The 19,387-nt window shown below is 31.7% G+C and overlaps 3 protein-coding genes and 1 long non-coding RNA gene across 4 annotated transcripts; all 4 read right to left on the bottom strand.

Annotated features, from left to right (window-relative positions):
• Positions 1 to 410: 410 nt before the first annotated feature.
• LOC133177302 (uncharacterized) lies at positions 411 to 3,298 on the bottom strand. The gene is made up of 5 exons (XM_061312360.1): positions 3,288 to 3,298; positions 2,090 to 2,460; positions 1,583 to 1,821; positions 958 to 1,264; positions 411 to 667 (listed from the first exon to the last, which is right to left on the bottom strand). Exons 1-5 carry the CDS (start codon positions 3,296 to 3,298, stop codon positions 417 to 419), a joined length of 1,179 nt encoding a protein of 392 aa, XP_061168344.1. The 3' UTR covers positions 411 to 416.
• A 3,194-nt stretch (positions 3,299 to 6,492) lies between these two features.
• On the bottom strand, positions 6,493 to 8,360 carry LOC133177301 (uncharacterized). Its single transcript, XM_061312359.1, has 4 exons — positions 8,325 to 8,360; positions 7,400 to 7,646; positions 6,760 to 6,876; positions 6,493 to 6,584 (listed from the first exon to the last, which is right to left on the bottom strand). Exons 1-4 carry the CDS (start codon positions 8,358 to 8,360, stop codon positions 6,493 to 6,495), a joined length of 492 nt encoding a protein of 163 aa, XP_061168343.1.
• A 2,954-nt stretch (positions 8,361 to 11,314) lies between these two features.
• LOC133177300 (uncharacterized) lies at positions 11,315 to 12,348 on the bottom strand. The gene is made up of 2 exons (XM_061312358.1): positions 12,267 to 12,348; positions 11,315 to 12,048 (listed from the first exon to the last, which is right to left on the bottom strand). The coding sequence occupies exons 1-2, from the start codon at positions 12,346 to 12,348 to the stop codon at positions 11,315 to 11,317; spliced, it is 816 nt and encodes a 271-aa protein (XP_061168342.1).
• A 4,966-nt stretch (positions 12,349 to 17,314) lies between these two features.
• Positions 17,315 to 19,168, bottom strand: LOC133177292 (uncharacterized). The gene is made up of 3 exons (XR_009719659.1): positions 19,085 to 19,168; positions 17,845 to 18,091; positions 17,315 to 17,400 (listed from the first exon to the last, which is right to left on the bottom strand). It is a non-coding gene; the product is annotated as an uncharacterized LOC133177292 (long non-coding RNA).
• Between the last annotated feature and the right edge of the window lie 219 nt (positions 19,169 to 19,387).

Raw genomic sequence — 19,387 nt, 5'->3', positions numbered from 1 at the left:
TTTATGTTTTCTATTTCTGTTTTCTTGAAAATATACTCCAGGAACATCAATTATCATGTGATTTTCGAAGTTTTGCTTATACGACTGCAACATACGTCTTTGATGACAAAAACATGGTGTTACTGAAACTTAGGAAAGCGGTTTCATGTATAAGGATTGCCCATACTCACTGAAAATCAAGAGCGTCGTATAGATACCGTCATTCGCAAAATAACCCTCTTTCTTCAAAAAAGCAAAAATACTTGAGAAACAAGGCAAAACGAATATAGCACATAACGTTGAGCGTACAAAATCAAATGCTTTTTACACATATTACATGTACAAGCTGAAGTCTTCCATTGAGTCAAAGAACAGAATCCGAATACATCCGGAAACATTTTCTCTCTCCCTTGAATAATATATATTACTTATCTGCTTCACTTCGTCAGTGTAATATACCTGAGCTGGGGGACTGTTTTGACCTCATTGAGGATTGGTTTTATCATTTTCCTGAGATGGCTCATTTGATGTGGGGACATTTCCTTCCAAAAGCTGAACACCCTCCCAGCTGACGCGTGGTCTTGCACCAGCTCGTTTGAGAAAACAAATCTTAGATTTCCATTATACTGTGTGTGTCCAGTCAGTCTCTTTGATTCCTCGTCTTTGCCTATAATCAGTATCGGCACAGCTGTGACAATTAAAAAAATGAAATTAAACGTTACAATGTAGAAATTGTGCTAAAATTGTTCAACTTTTATGTACTTATGCAGGTTCTTTTTAATTTTGAGTGTTATTCTTACTGTTTTCGTTGCAATTTTAATCTTCAGAATATTGCATTTAAAATAATTTTCATTTCCGATAAATTACGAACAAAAGTACATTTACATGCATTGTGGAATCATTTAACAGTTATACAATATAAATGGTTCACGCTTCTATGAAGAGACGAAAGGAATATAAAAAACTATCATTACTTACCTCCCCAAGTTTTAAGTACTTTGACAGTTGCTAATCTCAGATCTTTACTCCCGCTTCCATAATTCAAGGTGTTATCACACACAAGAATAAACAATTTAACGTGAGGTATTTTGCTAATGTCATTAAAACTTTCAATAACGTAATAAGGCGCAGACGCGATCTTGATTTCTGTGAAATAAGATAAAAGTGTCTCTATAACAGAATTGTAGATACTGAGACATTCTTTCCGGAAAAGTACGATACACATTTCGTTCCTTAGGACTCCGTGTTTAGGCGTTGATGGTGCAGTATGGGTAGGTGTTCCATTCTTTAAAAAAAACAAATTTATAATATTTCAGATAGATTAACGAGGAGGAACATTATCATTGCCTAGTAAAAATCGAATGATTTCAAGTATTGACTGGATTCAGACTATAAATGACAAAATGCTATTCATTTATGAAATCATGTACTATGTGATAAGCATTATGCAAATAAAAATAAACATGAATGTTATGTCAGTAGAGTGATAACTCTTGTCACATTGCAGCGTATTATGAGATAATACACAGTTAATATTCATGTATCTATATCCTTCCCCAACATTGGCTAAAACTGTATTTTATTTTAGAAATCATGTACCCACCTTCTTTTCTTTCTCGTCTTTTATGACGCCATTGGGTATAACTTCAGATCCATTATCTGTGGCGTCTTCTTGTATTGATGCAATACTGCCAGTCATGGCGTCTGAATGAGCTACTTCTGGTTTATTCAAGTATCTTCTTATATTAACCTCAATAGCTTCCTTCCATTCTCTACTACGAGGTCCTACCCTTGTGAAAATCTCAAACAATACTACTGTCAATAGGAAGTATAAAATGACTTCTGCAAAAGAAATAGGGAAAGAGAATTTAATGATGCCTTTATAATACAAGAATTTGTCGTTATCACTGACTGTACTTTTAATACATAAAACATTACTTGCTTCGCCTATGTTGGAAGTTAAGATTTCACAATGTACAATTGTTTGTTATTTAAAAAAAAACACTATTAACACGCATGTTTTTTAGGGGAAAAAAATCCTGACGTAGGATATACAGAAAATTGATATTGCAATTTCATATAAGTAAAAAGCACGTAAACGGTTACCTACCATCGAAAAAAATCCTAGAAGTTATCTCAGCTGCCTGTGCTTCAGCTTTACCACAATGTAAAGATATATTATCCAATTTTTCGAAAAATATTTTCAATTTTTCAGTCAAAATGTAATTCAATTCTGATTGGTTGAGAAAATCCCGCTCTAAATTCTCACTCTGCGAGATCTGATCCTTGAAACTGCTTTCAAGCACATTGATCTTGTCTTTCATTTCTGTGAAAATCATGAACCAGGGACACGATTCTTCGTCTCCTTTATGACATTCCTTGGTTGGGTCGTTGGTGAGTGTGTCTGAGTGTGAATCGGAAGCTAAAGCCGTCCAAACATACTGAAAGGATGCGATTACTCCAATCACGGAAAATACTGTGCTGAAAAAGTAATTGTCTTACAGTTGTAATATCTTTTGTCAATTATGATACATGTAATATAATTAATCAGAAATTCTTGTAAAAGTTCTATATCAGCGTAAATGCAATTTGCATCAAAAATTCACGTATGTTGATTTTTTACATCATTTTTTGTATTCCGTATGACTTGACAAGGTTGAATAAAAATTAAAATATGTTGTAATATCACGAGAGATATAAATGTAACTAAACTATATTAAATTCTGACTTTTCAAGTTGACAGTATAAATAAGATCTGTGCATAGATCATTAAAAGAGAATAACAAGCTCTTTCTTTCTTCCCCTCTTTCTCGCAAAATGTATTTGTAGAAATTGCCTCATAAAACCATACTTTGCATTATTAGGTAATTAGAATTGATTTCCCCGACCATCGATAAACCACAAACATCAATTTTCCTAAGTAGTGAACGTTAACTCCTAATAGTAAGTATATAAAAAAGGAGTATTGATTGAGAGTGCCAATATGTTACATTTACTTATTACACGTTGATCCGAGGCTTTTAGGAGCTATTACAAATTATGCTTGATATTGATGTCCCAAAAACTTTTTTTTAATTTCTTCAGCTGCACAATTTGAAAATAACGAAAGTCTTTTTGTATTTACTCGCAACATGTTTTAAAAATCGATTTTTAAGACTACTGAGCTTCAAAAAAAAAAAAAAAAAAAAAAAAAAAGCTGCACTTTAAAGCTGTTTTCCTCATTCTTGCATCTCACAGTGAATCGTTAACGTTGAAGGAGAAAATTGATTAAATACCATTAACTAATTAGAAAATTAGCTCGTGGTTACCTTATCTCCATTTTGATTTCACTAATTAACGAGATTTACCAGGGTAGATCAGTAATCCACACGTTTTAAGAAAGGCTTCATCAGGTAACAGTAGATCGATAACAAGAAATAATCAGATGTAGACATATAACACTGTACAGCTGTTACAGTGATGTGACAAGCCATGTGTGAATTTCACTGACGACTTCAGTGTTCAATGGAAGTTTTTTTTTTTTTTTTTTTTTTTTTTTTTTTTGGTCAATAGAAGCATTTTGTTATCAAAAGTTTAATGTTAAAGTTTGTATATATTTATGTATCTATTTATTAATTAACTTCTGTTTTTATTATTTTATCTTTGGTACTTTTAAATCTAATTTATATATTTACTTCATTTATTCATGTTAAATAAACTTATTTCTATATTTTCTTCCAAATGGGCATGAAATTAAAATTGACTACACATATTAAAAAGTATTCCTTTTATTTCTTTCTTCATTTTTTTTATATCTGTTTGGGTTACCTAAAGCAAAACAAATACCAAAGATCTGCAAAAGATTTCTTGGGAATCATAACCAGCAAATTAAAGCAGTCGTCGTTGCGTTTTATTAGAACATATTGTCAATAATTTCATGATCATTCCATTGCTCTACTTGCTCGTGTGTATGAATATTAACCAATATTTGCAACCAAACTTAGGTAGATATACTACATTAAGTTACTAGTACATTTATTCAAGATATCCAGTGCATATTACAACGCATGAAAATGGAGCTAAAAATGTTAAGTATTTTGAAGCCAGAGGTTGGCTAATTCGTTTAATTATATTAATACATCAGAATCAGACAAATTTACTACTCGGATATCTAGCATGTTGGAGAAGGAAACCAAAAGAAAGTAGAAATGAAATACTACCTAAGGATGTAGAGCACTCCTTTTGCTTGTCTTTTCACATTCTCAGGAAATCTTCCGAACAGTAAATCTATATATTTACGAAACTGTTCGTTAACAGATAGCATCCATCCCGGAAAATGATCGCTTAATTCGGCCATTGCTCTAGTTTTCCCTTCGAGCGGTTCCATCATCTTTGATTTTCCAGGAACCAAAACAGATCAATAAAATTATGCAGAATCATGGCTGTGTACTGCTGGGGCGAACTCTGTGTAAAGTTCTAGAGATCAAATCGATTTATGCAGGACAAGAATACAGTTTATATATTATATGTGGATGATCGATTGTGTTTTATGAGACGGCTAGTTACTGTAGGTTAAACATGCTTACAAATACATGAATATTTAAAAGAGTCCAATTATACAAAATATTTTGACCCTTTCAATTTGAATTCGATAATTAAATAGCTTAAAAAGAGTTGTCTTTCGTTTTTACGGGAACATTTTCATTTATATTTATGAGGTTCTCTTATTTGTTTGATTATTTAATCTGCTTTTCTAAAATAAACTCAGAAAGTTCCAGTCATCTCAATACGTATATCTAACAACTTAATACATGTATTTATGAAAGCACATCAATTATGATATAAGTAGGTGTGTTCAGAGAACAAATGACTTTTAGAAAAGATCTTTGTCTTCAAGAGTCTTGGAGAAAGTGAAATATTTCTATCTCATGATTTTATACAGATCTACATGTATTTACAATGCTTAGGAGAAAGCTTATTTTTTCCTAGGCATTGTTATCAATTTGTGATAAATAAAAATTAATTTTAACCTTTAAGCCTGGATGGGAAGGAGACATTTGGTGAAAAAAGATTTTACTTTCCTTTAGTTAATATATTCTCTATCTAATATTTTGATTTGCTATGAACTCTACTCTAGAGCTTTTTTGAGATAGAAGAATTTCAATGAAAAAAAAAATAATCCTAATAAATTTTCATTTGAAGGGAAAATTATCAAATACGGCTTTTGTGTCAACGATTAACACAACTCCCCCCATTTTTCCCTGTACTGTATTTGCTTGAAAAAAATTGCGATTAACACAAGTTTCCCCCATTTCCCTTCTGTTTTATATTTGCTTGAATAAATGCGACAAAGAGCACTTTCTTTGGTTATTATTATTATTTTTTTGATTATTAAAACTTGACCTTTGTTCGAAATAATAAAATACTGTTTTTTTTAATTCATTGTTGTCACTCTATTTAACTCGCTTTTGACAATAATTTAAATAAATAAATAAAAAGAGAGAGATATATCTTTACACTGATTCATTGGAAATCTTTCACATTACAAGGTATCTGGTGAAAAAATAAAACAAGTCTCATTTTAAATCGGTTTTAAATTATAGTTGTAGGGATTAAAGTAATGACGTAAATCACGTAAAATTTGCAAACATAGTTTTATGTTAAACATGGATGCAGGTAAAAATAAAAGAAGCTGAGTCTAAATGGCTATAGTCTTGTTATTGGGGGTCTGATATATGGGAGAACATTCAAGCATACACAATTACGTGTATGACAGATTAATAGCCAACCGATTAATATTCATATCTTATATAGCACACATCCACGTACATTGGAAATGGACACACCAGAAGGGTTCCAAATGTTCTTGGTTCAGTTTAACATTTCAATAATCATACTGGTGAATATATATATTTTTTTTATTTTACATAAACAACAGTTACATAACAAAGAAATATATTACAAGAGAAATAAAACAACTATATTCCATTCACACAAGCGATCACAAAATGTTAGTTAATGTTTTGAGCCAACTGACTATTCTTATTGAGTCCAGCATTTAGATGTTTCAATGCAAATCATATGATTTAAAATATGATAAATATTATTAATAATAAAACAACCTAGTTTTACACAGATACACATGTCAGTCATACACACAAGAATCTTGACACCTGTTCTCTCATGCAATTTTTAAAATGAACTAATCTCATACTTGGAGATTTTATCTGAAAAGTACAAAATCTTTCAGCGTAGCACCGTGTTTCTCAATCTTCAGCGAGTCTTGAGCTCCTTCGTGAGGCAGTTGACGATGAACAAGAGATGTTTTAATTTTCTTTCCATGTGCTGACTAGAACGTAAGGAGACTCAGGACATAGTTCTTCTTACTAAACAAAGTGTGAAGAATAAACCGTTTAGAAATGTCCTGAAATATAATTATTAATGAGAGTGCAGTCATTAAAAAAATCGGCATATAACAAGAGAAAGAGAGAAAGTCAGAGAGAGAGAGAGAGAGATAGAGAGAAATTACATTTGCTACCTTGAACTTGATGATGGATGAAAATTATTATCTATTGTTTTCGTATTTGTTTTTCTGTTCCTCTTTGCCATCTCGTAGCATGAAGGATCTAAATATGATAAATACAGTAACTTCAGTTTTAGATGCATGTTTCATGGATCACATAATTATTAATTAAAATTACAATTTTCTTTTGTTTTGACAACAAACATCTAGTAAAGGCAGAAACCTATCCAGAAATTTTTTTTATTCGAAAAACCAATGGTTAATAACCTAATTCTTACATTTATAAGCCTCGGCTGAATTATAACTGGTTGGACAAGGTGGTGTATGCTGTGTACAGTCTGCATCGTAATTGTCCTGAATGACCGCTCCATGTATATTAAACTCGGCGCAAAAACCTAAAATGTTAATAAAATAATCGTTCAAACAATAAAAAAATATTTTAATTTTAATACACAAGTGTAGCGAACATGTTTTTTTTTTTTTTTTTTTTTTTTTTTTTTTTTTTTTTTTTCCGTAATTTCAAACCATTGATCAAAAAGTTGCATTTCATTTTTTTTCTATATGACAGACATAAGACCGCAAAAAAACCGTTACTTGTATTTCTTGAAAATAAGTTATATAATATGTTAAAAACAATGTTGTCTCTGGTGTTGGTTTTTTCTTCGAGTATGTGTAAATTTTCTTTAGGAGTAGAAATAGTTTTAAAAAGGGATATCTTTAAAATTGCACTTTGTGCGTGTATTTTTGCAATATTTCTTTAGTTAATGTTTGTACTTCGAACATGTTGAATGCGGACTAATAAGAAAAATGAATCGCTAAACATTGAGCAAAATCATAACGTTGGATGTGGCTAGGGGCTGGGTGAGAGGGATTGAGATTCTAAAGAAACACTGGTAGCGTAGCGAATTACACACATACCTAATATTGTGCGATTTAATGCACATACTTCCATCGTAGCGTTACAATAAGAGTTTATTACGCAGTGGTATTGGAAAACATAATTCTGAGTATTGTATGGAGATCCAATGGATTCTGCACATGACTGTGTAATCGATGCACAATCTAATTTTTCTGCTGCTCTCAACCACGCCTCCTCATCATCTGGACAGTTTTCAACAAATCTCAAGGTTAATATGGAAATCTCGCACGTTCCAAATGTAGAAACCTATTAAAAGTACATCGATTTATTGAAGAATAAAAGAAGTGAAATTTTTCAAAACTGAAAACAATTACTCTTTCTCTCCTGTATATATGTAGGGAAACATAATACTGTTAGTAAAATCAATATTTGGCTTCGTTATATTTCATCTCTTTTCTTTGCATCTAATTTGTTGAAATTTGTCTTCAATTCGTATACAAATTCTGACATATTTAATTCATTCATTATCTTGCATAAAAAATGAATAAAAAGTTTTTAATTGTTACTTACGTTTGTTACACACATTACAGTTACTACAAAAATGATTGAAAAAATGTAATTTTCTCCCATTATCTTCTTCTTGCGAATGGAAATCGAATCCTCTCTACCTTTGAAATGAGATCAATCATTAATACATTAAATTAACGGTAAGAATTATATATAATTCTGGTCTAATAAACATCATACCTTTGCTAGGGCAGGTAACAACATATAAAGCTGAAAAATGTTCATTTGAAAAATCCTGCACCCAGAAATTTTCAATGCAAAAAAAATAGAACGAGAAAATCCCCATGAAAACCAAGTGCTGTTATTGAAGACTAGACATTGATAAACTATAATTCTTTCAATATATGAGAACGCAATATGTATACACTGTAGTTTTATCTGCTAGAAATAGGGAATATACAGTCATATGATTTATACATTGGAGTCGTGAAGAGGAACGTATTGTTGTGGCATCTTGAAAACTTTCAATTCAAGAACACTAACTCTGACTTTCGTAACGATACATTAAACAAATTTGAATTTCTGCATTTAATATTTCTTTACTTGGTACCATATTCACATTATACATATTATGTATTTAATTTATATAAAAATGTCAAATATGTATCAAAAGAAAATGTAATTTCCAAAATTGTAAAAAATTAATTGCAATTGAAATGATTTTTAAAGCAACGTATTATTTGATACCGTGGTTATCTAAACACATTTAGTAAGTGTTCTTTAAACTGCTTTATTTATCACCAGTTTACTTCGATTGATTTATCAGTCTGCTGATCACTTTTCTCTTGGTAGTTACATACACTGAATAAAAAAAAAATGTTACAAAAATGATAGGTGTTAATTGTTTTAAGTTTATTATGCATGTATGTATACATGTATTTCTTCCTCTTGTAAAAATAAATGTCGAAAGCACTTTCAAAATTCAAATAAAATTTAATAAATTTCACATATTTCGAAAAAAAAAAATACAATGAGAAAATATTTACTTTCTAGATTCTTATTTTGAAAGACCAAATAGGAAGGAAGCAAAATTAATGTGCCGTTTGTTTGTTTTTTTTTTTTTTTTTTTTTTTTATTTAATGACTCATTTGAGTCGTAACTACAGGCTCAGGTAAACCTTTTTTCGTCCAAAATTGTCTGTTATCTAGGGGGTCGTTGTCATCGTCATCTTCATTGTAATCTTTTCACTACTTCATATATTCTTTAAAATGAATGGTTATATTTCAACCCAACTCGACAGAAAGAATTCTTAGAAATTTTTACAACAACTGTTAAGACATTGAGGCCTTGCAAAGGATACGAGGGATATAGCAAATTCATGGTTCCCCTAGCGAAGCAGTTTTCTGCCGAGGGTAACCATAAATTTCCTATTTTTTGAGTATCCGTTCCATAACTGTTTTATTATACAGAAACAATCTAAATTAAAAGGAGATTTGTTAAACCATATTTTATATCGGAAGGAATTTCAGACACTGAAATAAAAAATATAGCATTGCTTTCATTTTCTTTTTTCATTCTGCTTTAAACTAATTGATTTTTCCTTTTTTATTAATCTTCCCCCTGGTTCAGGTATTTTTTTTTCTGGTTTCTCGTTGAAACCCAAGAGGATCATCAAGTTCAATTTTGTTTAGTCTATGCATAAAATTTCGTACATGTATATTTGCGGCTTTTTTAAGACATCGAATAAGACAACAAAAAGGAATATATTAGTACATTTTCAAATGATATTGACATCAACAATTTCGAGCTGGTAAATCAATGAATGAATTAACTAGATAAATCTTTATTCTAACTCTTATCTATTTGTATCAATGATACAAAGAAAAGGATGAAAAGGATTAAGTTTTATTTTATGAATCAATATTTATCAAACATTTCATTTACGAATTCAAAGGGTTTTTTTTTTGTCTTAAACAAGGATATAACTTATCATTTAAAGACTAGGAATATTTTTGCTTTCTCCATGCTTGGAAAAAAAAAGGATATAACCAAAAATTACTATTCAAACATGCTTAAGATTTTTTTATCGTTCATGTTTTACCGCCATTCTATTTCTCATACATTATGTGATAATATATCAAGAAAATCATTTTATATTTTATTAATTTATTTATTTTTCAAACATTTAAACGATAAACTAAATAATCAATCATAAAAAAAATGTATGTTTTCCCGCACTTAGTTCACAAAATTGTATATTTCCCTTCATCTTTGTGTATTTCTCAATAAATGTCACTATCTGTGGGAAAGAAGGAGTTTGTGCAGTGGTTACATTGCTTCATGATGGATCTTCGGGGGCACTCAACCCCAGGTACTTATCAAAACTTATTTTTCTAAGAAAAAAAAAATAGTTATTCCCTCATTTTATTATTACATGCATTTGTACTGTTCGTTTTTTAAATGCATTTTTAATACGGTCAGTGGTTGCAGGTATCAATTTATATTTTCATGGAAAGAACGCATGAATATTTGACAAGTTAATTTATGAGGGTGTCATTTCTGCTCTCTTAGGGTTTAGACACCCCCTTTTCTTTGTTACGCACACCATTTTCCTTTTTAAAAAGCAGTATTAAATATTTAATAGACTCCCCCTTTTCTTTCATATGCACACCATTTAATGAATTTGAAAACTTCTTCATTAATTTGTTGTCTTCCTTTTATACTTCAACTGACCAAAGTACCCCCCCCCCCCCCCTCCGCAGTTGTACATTATCTTAAGAAATATGCGTAGAACTAGCAATATTAAATACTGATCATAGATCTATGTGAAAGCAACAATTTGAATTCTTAGATATTAATTTTTCTAGATTTGTATTAAACTAATTTTATTTCCTAAGTTTGAGAACTGTCTCCTATTTTGCTTTTTTGCATCTGTTTGATTTGTTAATAAATCAATAACAAGGTATTTTTTCTGTGAATCCATGAAGACTCCAAGTGGTACATGTAAGTAGGTAATTTGTATACTTTAAATACTGACATAACTAACTCGTTATCATGAGATAATCATCGCGTAATAAAGAAAAAACTAATTCTTTAAACCGAGATAAAGAGATATTAAGTCGTTAAAAAGAGATACTAACATGTTAATACGACACAATTATCTCGTAATAATGAGACAATTATTTCTTTTTTATCTTCTCAAAAAATGAGACTTTTCGGCTTTCCTACTCGTGAAAATTAACACAGCCGTGCCACACAAAATATAATTCATGAAAAATACAAATTTTAATAGGAAAACAATATTAAAAGTTGAATATGAGTTGTACAATTTGCTAAATCTAAACATTATGTGTGCACCACTTACACATGTTGCATGTGCATAGTGTAGCCAAACATTCATAGATACAGAGCTTTTTACCAATCCTCAAAATATGATTTACATGTAAAAATCAACCTTTGAAAAAAAATTAAAATCTGACATTTGCCTTTTTACAAACAGGTGTATAAATATATGCATCATTATCTTTACAACTTTTCTCTCCAGCATTGTATCCTTCAAACATATTCGTTTGTTCTGATACTAGCTCACTCGGACGTGCTAGTTGTTTTGGAGATGTCTCTGAGCGTCTCTTTTGGGAATCAGTGTTTATAAAACTCTTTTTCTCCCTGTTTAAAGGTTCATTTTCATACTCAACGAGGAAGTTTTTCATCTCCGTAGCTTGTGGCTTTTCTGTCACACCTGTTGTGTACAAAGGATCGTAATCAATACTTGGTCCAGCGATATTGTCATCGATTTCATGGTAATGAATAACAGTGGCGGAATTATCTTTCTTGCGTTTTCTGAACTTCTTATATTTACGGCAACCACAATACAATACAACAGTAAACACTATGATGACAAAGAAGGCATTAAATGCAAAGATTCCTATTAATAATGGGCTGTCTGCACCGACAGTTAATGTGCCTCTGTCTTTTTCTTTTGTCTTTGGTATTTTGATTGTGTTGGCTTGAAGAAAATACGTATGGTAGATTCCGTTCCTTGAATGATGATACTGAGTTGTTGGTCGTTTATTCACTGTCATATCTAAGCTTTTAGCAGTATTTCTTATGACTTTAATTTTACTTTCCGCTGTAGGTGGTGTAGAAAAAATAGAGGATAATTCATACTGAATCGTTAGAACTCTATCGTCCTGCAAAGCAGCTGAAAAAAAAAACATAGAGGGTTCTGAGATCTTTTTTTTTTAATTGCATTCTTGCTGTACTAAGCAATATACTAGTAAATTGAATTAAAGTTGTCCGAAAATACATATATAATATACATGTAGCGTATATATCTACAAATGCAACTAAATAAGTCATATATATATAAAGGATTCAAAAACATAGTACAAATTGGGGCGTATACTGTTATATACTCACTTATGGTGGCTCGACAACCAATTAAAGGGTTACAAGAGGAGTTATCACATTCACATCGGAACTGGCATCCGTCCCCGTACATGGGAAATGGGCATATTATCTCACACTGCCTCCCGATGTAACCAGTGTTACAGGCTTTCGTATAGATAAAATAATTTAACATACATAATCAATCAATATTTATGTTACCTTCTTATAAACATGCACTAAAAAAACCTCAAAGAAAAAAAAAATGAAATTCTGGAAGCCATTTGCATGCGTATATCAAATGCACTCACGTATGCAAGAGCTTGTATTTCTGTCAAGCATAAATCCCGAACAGCAACCATGTCCACAACAATTGGACCTGTTGATAATCCCAGAGGAGTCGTCATTTAAAAAGTAGATTCTCCTTATTCATCTTCATTACTATTACAATGAAGGTAAACTTATACAATTGTTGGAGAAAAACTTAATGAAATTTCTAAATAGCAACTTACCCAATACATTGACATGAAGTCAGTTGTAATGGTATATATGTTAAAAGAAACGCAAGAGGACAAAGCTCTGGTTTTCTTTTAGAATCCATGAAAACGGCTCGAATTTATACAGTAAAAAATATCCGGAGAACAACAAAATATGGCGTTTAAAATCTAATCAAATACGTATTGGTTTTTATACGAGGAAATATTTTATCATTAAGCGTTTCCTGAAAAAAAAATTCAAAACATAGATCTGATGTAATTGAGACCAGTTTCAGAAATATTATGCATCAATTTCTCTACGCCCACTTAAAAGTCAAAAGTCATTGAACAATGTACAGTTTCAATACAAATCTGGCCATGTATTTTTAAAAATATGAAAATGATGTCAGCAACTAAAACCCATGCTTTCTGAATCCATGAAATTCAATACAGTAAGAACATTCAAATCGTTTTTCTCATTTGACTTCCTAAATGTTAATTGTGACATCATGAACTTGTGCATGCTCCTGCCCTTTACCACACAAGACACAAGTGATTGATTAAATTTCATTTCAAACAGCAAAGAGCAGCTCCTGCATTAAAATTGGTACCGATAAGATTTACATGTACATAGAGGACATGCATTGCGCAGAAAGATTGTGAGAAAAATGCTTCTTCAAAAGCTTTCACACAACATATCCGGAAATTGAAGTGGGTGATAGGTGTAGTCACTATTTTCTTAAGGAAAATATCCCTTGAATTTTTTTTTTCTTTCTATTTAAAACTAAGCAATGTATCAAATTAACGTCATATTTTTGGAATGGTTCTCCCTCAAGCAATATCCTTTTCTGAAATATGGAGAACAGATATCAAACTTAAAAGTCCATTGAAACAATACAAATCGGAGCAGAGCCAACACGAACCTCTGAAAAACATCAGATGTGGGATCAGGTGACATGGAGGAAGCATCCCCTGTCGACTGGCCACACCCACCATGTGCTCACTCAGCTATGTTAAGGAAGGAAATGGAAAATGCGACCTAAGTACCTTCTTAAAATGTATTATTTTAAAAAATCTTTATAACAAAGTAACTGTTAACATGTAGGAAAGGTAATATAGATATCCATAATGGATAGGTTTGGGTCCGCACACAGTACCATTTACATCGCATGCATCAGCTGTGTGTCACGTGACTGGTATAAAAATAGAATTGATAAGCTGAATGTAGAAAATGACGCTAGTGCAAGGGCATACGCAAGATTTTGGAGAGAAAAATTGTTACACATTAAAAAAGATTTACATCGGCTACCCGAAAAGTGCTGGGAGCTAGTTTGAACTGCTTCGGAAGTACTCGTAATTTTGCTGAAAATGCGTACAAAACCTAAAAATTCCTACTTTGCTTTAATTCTGTCATGAATAAAAATAATGCTATGCCGACCATAATCAGCTCCCAGCACTTTTTAAAATATACATGATATAAGCAATTGATATTCCGTATTTCAGCTCAAACAGTGTAGTCTATGCCCTTGCACTTTTGAGGTTAATTAGGAATACAATTATCGTGTTAAGGATATTCTTTACATTCTATGTCATTGTGCAGCTCCATAGCACCTAGATAAAATAATAATCTATATATGTGTTTTAAATAAATTATTTACTTTCAATTTAATTGATTAGATTTAAACATTTGCGATGGTTTTATATTTATTTAAGCATTTTTGTAATTATTAAACCAATGGATCCACTCCTCTGGATCACTTGTACTGCGTCAAGTAAAGGCTAGTGACGTCATTTCTGACATAAGATTTGCTTATAATTACTCGGCAGTGTTGTTATCAAATGTTGTGATTTTACATTCTTTTTTAAATAACTGATAAAATAAATGAATGCAAGTTTTCATTTACGCATTATCATGTAGTTAAATAGATTTTTGTCGCTTGTGAAATTTTTAATGACGTCACAATGAAACTTCCCATACAGTGCATCACAAATGTGAACTCAGGCCTTCCTTAACGTAGCTGAGCATTGTCATGATCAGGCAAACGTAAAAAAAAATCATTGACAATTAGTGTTTAAAAATATCCAAACAACTAATATGAATAAACGTCGGTCAGCATTCGACTTAATGATAGGTTGTATTTGCTGGCAAGATAATTTTATCGACCAAAGAACTTGCGTAATAGTGACTTTAAACGAGAATATTGAGATCCTTTGTTACATCAATTTCATCAACTTTGTTTGTCAATAGCTTGCCCATATGTAAGCAATTGTAAAGCATGCTCCTAAGAATCGAATAAACTGTGTGATATAGACCTCAGATGGCGGTGATGAAGGTACATTACTACATAAGTCGGGGATGTTGACGACAAACAGGCTGAAGTCATCACGTTCAACATCATGCAGATACTCAACTCCTATTTAAGACAATTTTACAATTTTTTGAAAACTTTAAATTACGTCATGGTAATTAAATTTATAACTTAACTTTGTCTTGACAGAGGTTGATGTATGACTCTTTTATTTTATTTTTCCTTTATACTATTTTCGAATTTTGTTACCTCCTTACCTACTTCAACATTGGACAAAAATAAATTTATGGTTATCAGAAGTATGATTTCACATTGTTTATTAATTGATTGTATATATTTTAACGTCCCATTCGAGAATCTATCACTCAAAGAGAAACGTCACCAAATACTAGCAAAGGGTTTTACATTGAAACTCAAGTCAAGGTTCGTTTGGCATTGAACAATAGCAATGTTTATTGTTTATTGATGCATTTTATTTAAGCTTTGGTCGCCCGCGTGGCGCAGTGGTTAAAACGTCTGCTCTAGAGTCGCGGAGTAAGGAGTTGATCCTTCGAATCCCACTGTGGGACGTGGAGACCGGTCCTTCGGATGAGACCGTATAAAACGAGGTCCCATGTCGCAGTAGGTGTTGGCACAAAAAAGATCCCTCACTGCTCAATGGCCCTACGTGGCGAGTATAGGTCAAAATTTGTAGCCCTCCACCGGCAAGTGGTGGCGTCTCCATATAAGTGAAAAATTCTCGAGAGGGACGTTAAACAACAATCAATCAATCGATCAATATTTAACGTTTGTTTCTATGTCATGCTCTCTTGACTGTCACCAAGGAGAGGACATATTATTATCGCTTAGAAAGAAATCAATTGTCTTGAATATTTTGTTAAACTTTATTAAACAAGTGTATTAACGAAATACAAAATGAACTATAAAATAGCTTTGGCACTTTTATGATGCCCATTCTCTGAAGGAAATCATGCAGTTCTTTTAGCTAGCTTCAAATATTCACTAGCAGCTGCAATCTGCTTGACAAATATGCATATCATATATCATGAAACAAAACTAGTAAGTAGTTACGACGCAATATATTGCAAAAACAATCACCATTTTTCCATTGAATCAAAACATTCAAAATTATTCTATTTTAAATGTTTATGAAGATACCCGTATATGATATTGAATACTACTGGATTCACCATTCAAACATTTCAACAACTACAACAAATAAATAAAATTAAATTTTAAAACACCAAGATTTGCACAGATTTTCTTTCTCCATGAATGCTGAATTCCACATTGTTTATGCCATTTAAAATATTTTTCGGAGGGAGATCATGTTTGATGAACAGCACCTTTTTTGCTTGATTTTGCGTCCCGTAACCCTCAAAAAGTAAGACGCCATGGTTTGATGCAGTGTATGTTGAGCCCGATATATTTAAATTTGGTAATTCATAACCAAATTACACAAAGAATCAAAGAAACATTGTCCTTCTAATTTGTAAACAGACCGTTAAGAGAAAAACGCTAACAACAGTCCTGCAATTAAATAATAATGAGACTTTTAAATGACAATAAACATGCATAAAAAATACGAAGAAAAAAAAAAAAATATATATATATATATATATATATATATATATATATATATATATATATATATATATATATATATATATATATATATATATATATATATATACAATTTACACGCAATTTGCATGCATAGAAAAATATATATATATATATATTTATTTCGCTTAACCTTTCCTGCCTACGTCACAATGTCTTACGTCTAAATTGTATTACTCCGCTTGATGTTACATTCAATTTTTTTTTAAAATTTTAATGCATTTTTAAAGGTGAACTTGTCATCCTTTATACTGAATCAGAAAAATTAGCTTCCCAAGTTGTACTGTATAACCTGGGTTGAAACAGTTTACGCTTTTTTATAAACCGCTTCGCTGTATATAAAGTGTCAACTTGGGTAGCTATTAAATTATTTTTAATATATGCGTTACCTGGAATTTGATGATGCATGAATTTTCTCTTCCTTTGTCGTCGTCTTTATTTTTCTGTTTCTTTGTGTCATCTCATAGCATGACGGATCTGATGCAACGAAAAAATAATTCGTTGAGAAATGAATGCATTTTTGAGACAATTAGGGTATCTATCCCCATGAAAACAAGAAAAACTTGTCACGGCACAATTTGGTGGATAATCTTACACAGAATAGGGATACTGAAAAACGAATATAAAAGAGTTGATGCTTACATTTATATGCCTCGGCTGAGTTATAACTCGTTGGACAAGGTGGGTTATGCTTTGTACAATCTGCATCGTAATTATCCTGTATGACCGCCCCTTGTACATTAAACTCGGCACAAAATCCTAAGTTAATACATAATAAATCCCATGAATAAAACATTTTTTCTTATAATTTGAAATCGGCTGAAATCATTTCAAATTTTGGCGGGGTTACTAAAAGAGCAGGTTGTGTTGGTATCTAAAAATGAATAAATAATAATAATAAAAAATAATACTTGCTTAAGACAAACATAATATTTGTTGCGCTGTTTAATTCATCTGTGCTACAGACTATTTAAAGTACAATATTCATTTATGGTATACGTTTAAAATTTCCCTTGGATCTTGCAATGTTGTGCCTGTTTGGAAATTAATCCACGATTTTGAGTTACAGTTGGAAATTTAAAATGCACTTCAACTATTTAGAGTCATCATTTCATTTTCAGACAGACCAAGACATAATTCCCGTTAGGGGCTAAGGAAAAATAAGGTGTGATGGATGTAGGGTTGCCATTTCGACATACATACCTAATATCGTACGATTAAGTGCACATACTTCCATTGTTGCGTTTCGCCACGCGTTTATTACACAGTGGTATTGGAAAATGTAATTTTGAATCTTGAATGAGGGTCCCATGGATTCTGCACATGACTGAGTAATGGACCCACAATTTAATTTTTCTGCTGCTCACAACCACGACTCCTTATCCTCTGGACATTTTTCAACAAATCTCAAGGTTAATTTAGAAATTTCACATGCTCCAAATGCATCAACCTGTTTAAAAATGATTTTCTTATATTCATGTTAAAGAAAAAAAAATTCTTTTATATATCCAGCAAGTTAAAGAAGAATATATATTATATAAAAGGATTATTTTGGCAATTTTCCTTGACGGAAAAGGCATCACGTATTATTCGGCCTTCTGTGATATTGACGCGAAAGCGAAATATGATGTCGCACGACTCACCGTTCGGCTGTGCACCAACTTACGTAGAACTTGACGTCATAATATAAGAAGCATGTTTAACCATTGTGACGTAATGACAGCCGAGTCCGTTCCGTTAGGACTTTGTCAGATTATTCACTTTGGGTGATTATATTATATAAATATTATGGGCTTCAGCGAACTGTCAATATGTGGTTATAAGGACCGATGTCAAGTGATATTGACCTCAGCCACAGAAAGTGATAACGACCTCTAAAGCTCGGTCGCTATACTGGTCTGTGTCTTCGGTCAATATCACTTGACATGGGTCCTTATAATTATCGATCTTCACTGAAGCCCACAGTTGTATAAAATCTTTTACCGTCCGTGTATTTAAAAAAAAATGTTAACAAATGCAAATGTTAGCTGCAAAGGTCCTATTATTTATAAACATTCATAAATCATGCATTGGATGATCCAAATGGTGGTGGGGGGTTGGGGGGTTGGGGGTTGGAGACCATTTCCAGTGTTATGAAACAAAAGTGTTGTATGCTTAAAATTACTTTGGGACACACACGCTCAACTCTTGTTAGAAAAGCAGGCCCCAACCTCTCATTGATTGGAAAGAATAATTATGTACAAGAAATGCAAATATTTTCAGTTTTTTCCCTGTTCCTTGTCGGAAAAGCTTTGCTTAAGTATCATTTTTCTAAACGAACCCCCCCCCCTTTTTTTTATCTGTGAAACTCTTCGAGCTTCGCATAAGCTGCAAAATGTTAAAGGTTTTCTTTAATGATATGAATTATACACGTATCGTTTTGTAAAAACACATTGTTACTCACCTTTGAAACCAACATACACGTTAATGTGATAATAATTGAGATATGGTTATTTTCATTCATTTTGAAAATTTCTGTCTCCGTTATGTACCTAAAAACAGAAGAACATCTCCAAAACAAATAAATAAATAGAAAAAAAAATATTAAAACCATTACGCGATTTTGAATTGTGTAATTAAAAAAAAATACAAAAGTAGATGATCCTACCTTCTATAGAAGTTAACATAAGAACTGAAAGAACACTTAACTAGGTCATTAAAAATTTTCAACTGAAAATTACCAGATTCTATTTTTAGAGCACAGGTA

This window comes from Saccostrea echinata, unplaced genomic scaffold, assembly GCF_033153115.1.
Source record: "Saccostrea echinata isolate AGI-Se365-2 ecotype Australia unplaced genomic scaffold, CSIRO_AGI_Sech_v1 ptg000117l, whole genome shotgun sequence".
Lineage (NCBI taxonomy): Eukaryota > Metazoa > Mollusca > Bivalvia > Ostreida > Ostreidae > Saccostrea > Saccostrea echinata.
The sequence above is the reverse complement of the archived record's forward strand: the minus strand, read 5'-3'. Positions and strand labels throughout refer to the sequence as shown.

Bases quoted from the DNA above. Each gene is read 5' to 3' on its own strand.
- LOC133177302 (XM_061312360.1), bottom strand. The intron at 1,822-2,089 runs GTAGGTAACCGT...TTTCTTTTGCAG, and splicing joins TTCTAGGATTTTTTTCGATG to AAGTCATTTTATACTTCCTA. The intron at 1,265-1,582 runs GTGGGTACATGA...TTTTTTTTAAAG, and splicing joins AAGACGAGAAAGAAAAGAAG to AATGGAACACCTACCCATAC.
- LOC133177301 (XM_061312359.1), bottom strand. From the start codon at position 8,360: ATGCCACAACAATACGTTCCTCTTCACGACTCCAAT. The intron at 7,647-8,324 runs GTATAAATCATA...TACTTTTAATAG, and splicing joins TTCCTCTTCACGACTCCAAT to GTTTCTACATTTGGAACGTG. The intron at 6,585-6,759 runs GTAAGAATTAGG...TATCATATTTAG, and splicing joins TTCAGCCGAGGCTTATAAAT to ATCCTTCATGCTACGAGATG.
- LOC133177300 (XM_061312358.1), bottom strand. From the start codon at position 12,348: ATGTACGGGGACGGATGCCAGTTCCGATGTGAATGTGATAACTCCTCT. The intron at 12,049-12,266 runs GTGAGTATATAA...TTTTTTTTTCAG, and splicing joins TGGTTGTCGAGCCACCATAA to CTGCTTTGCAGGACGATAGA.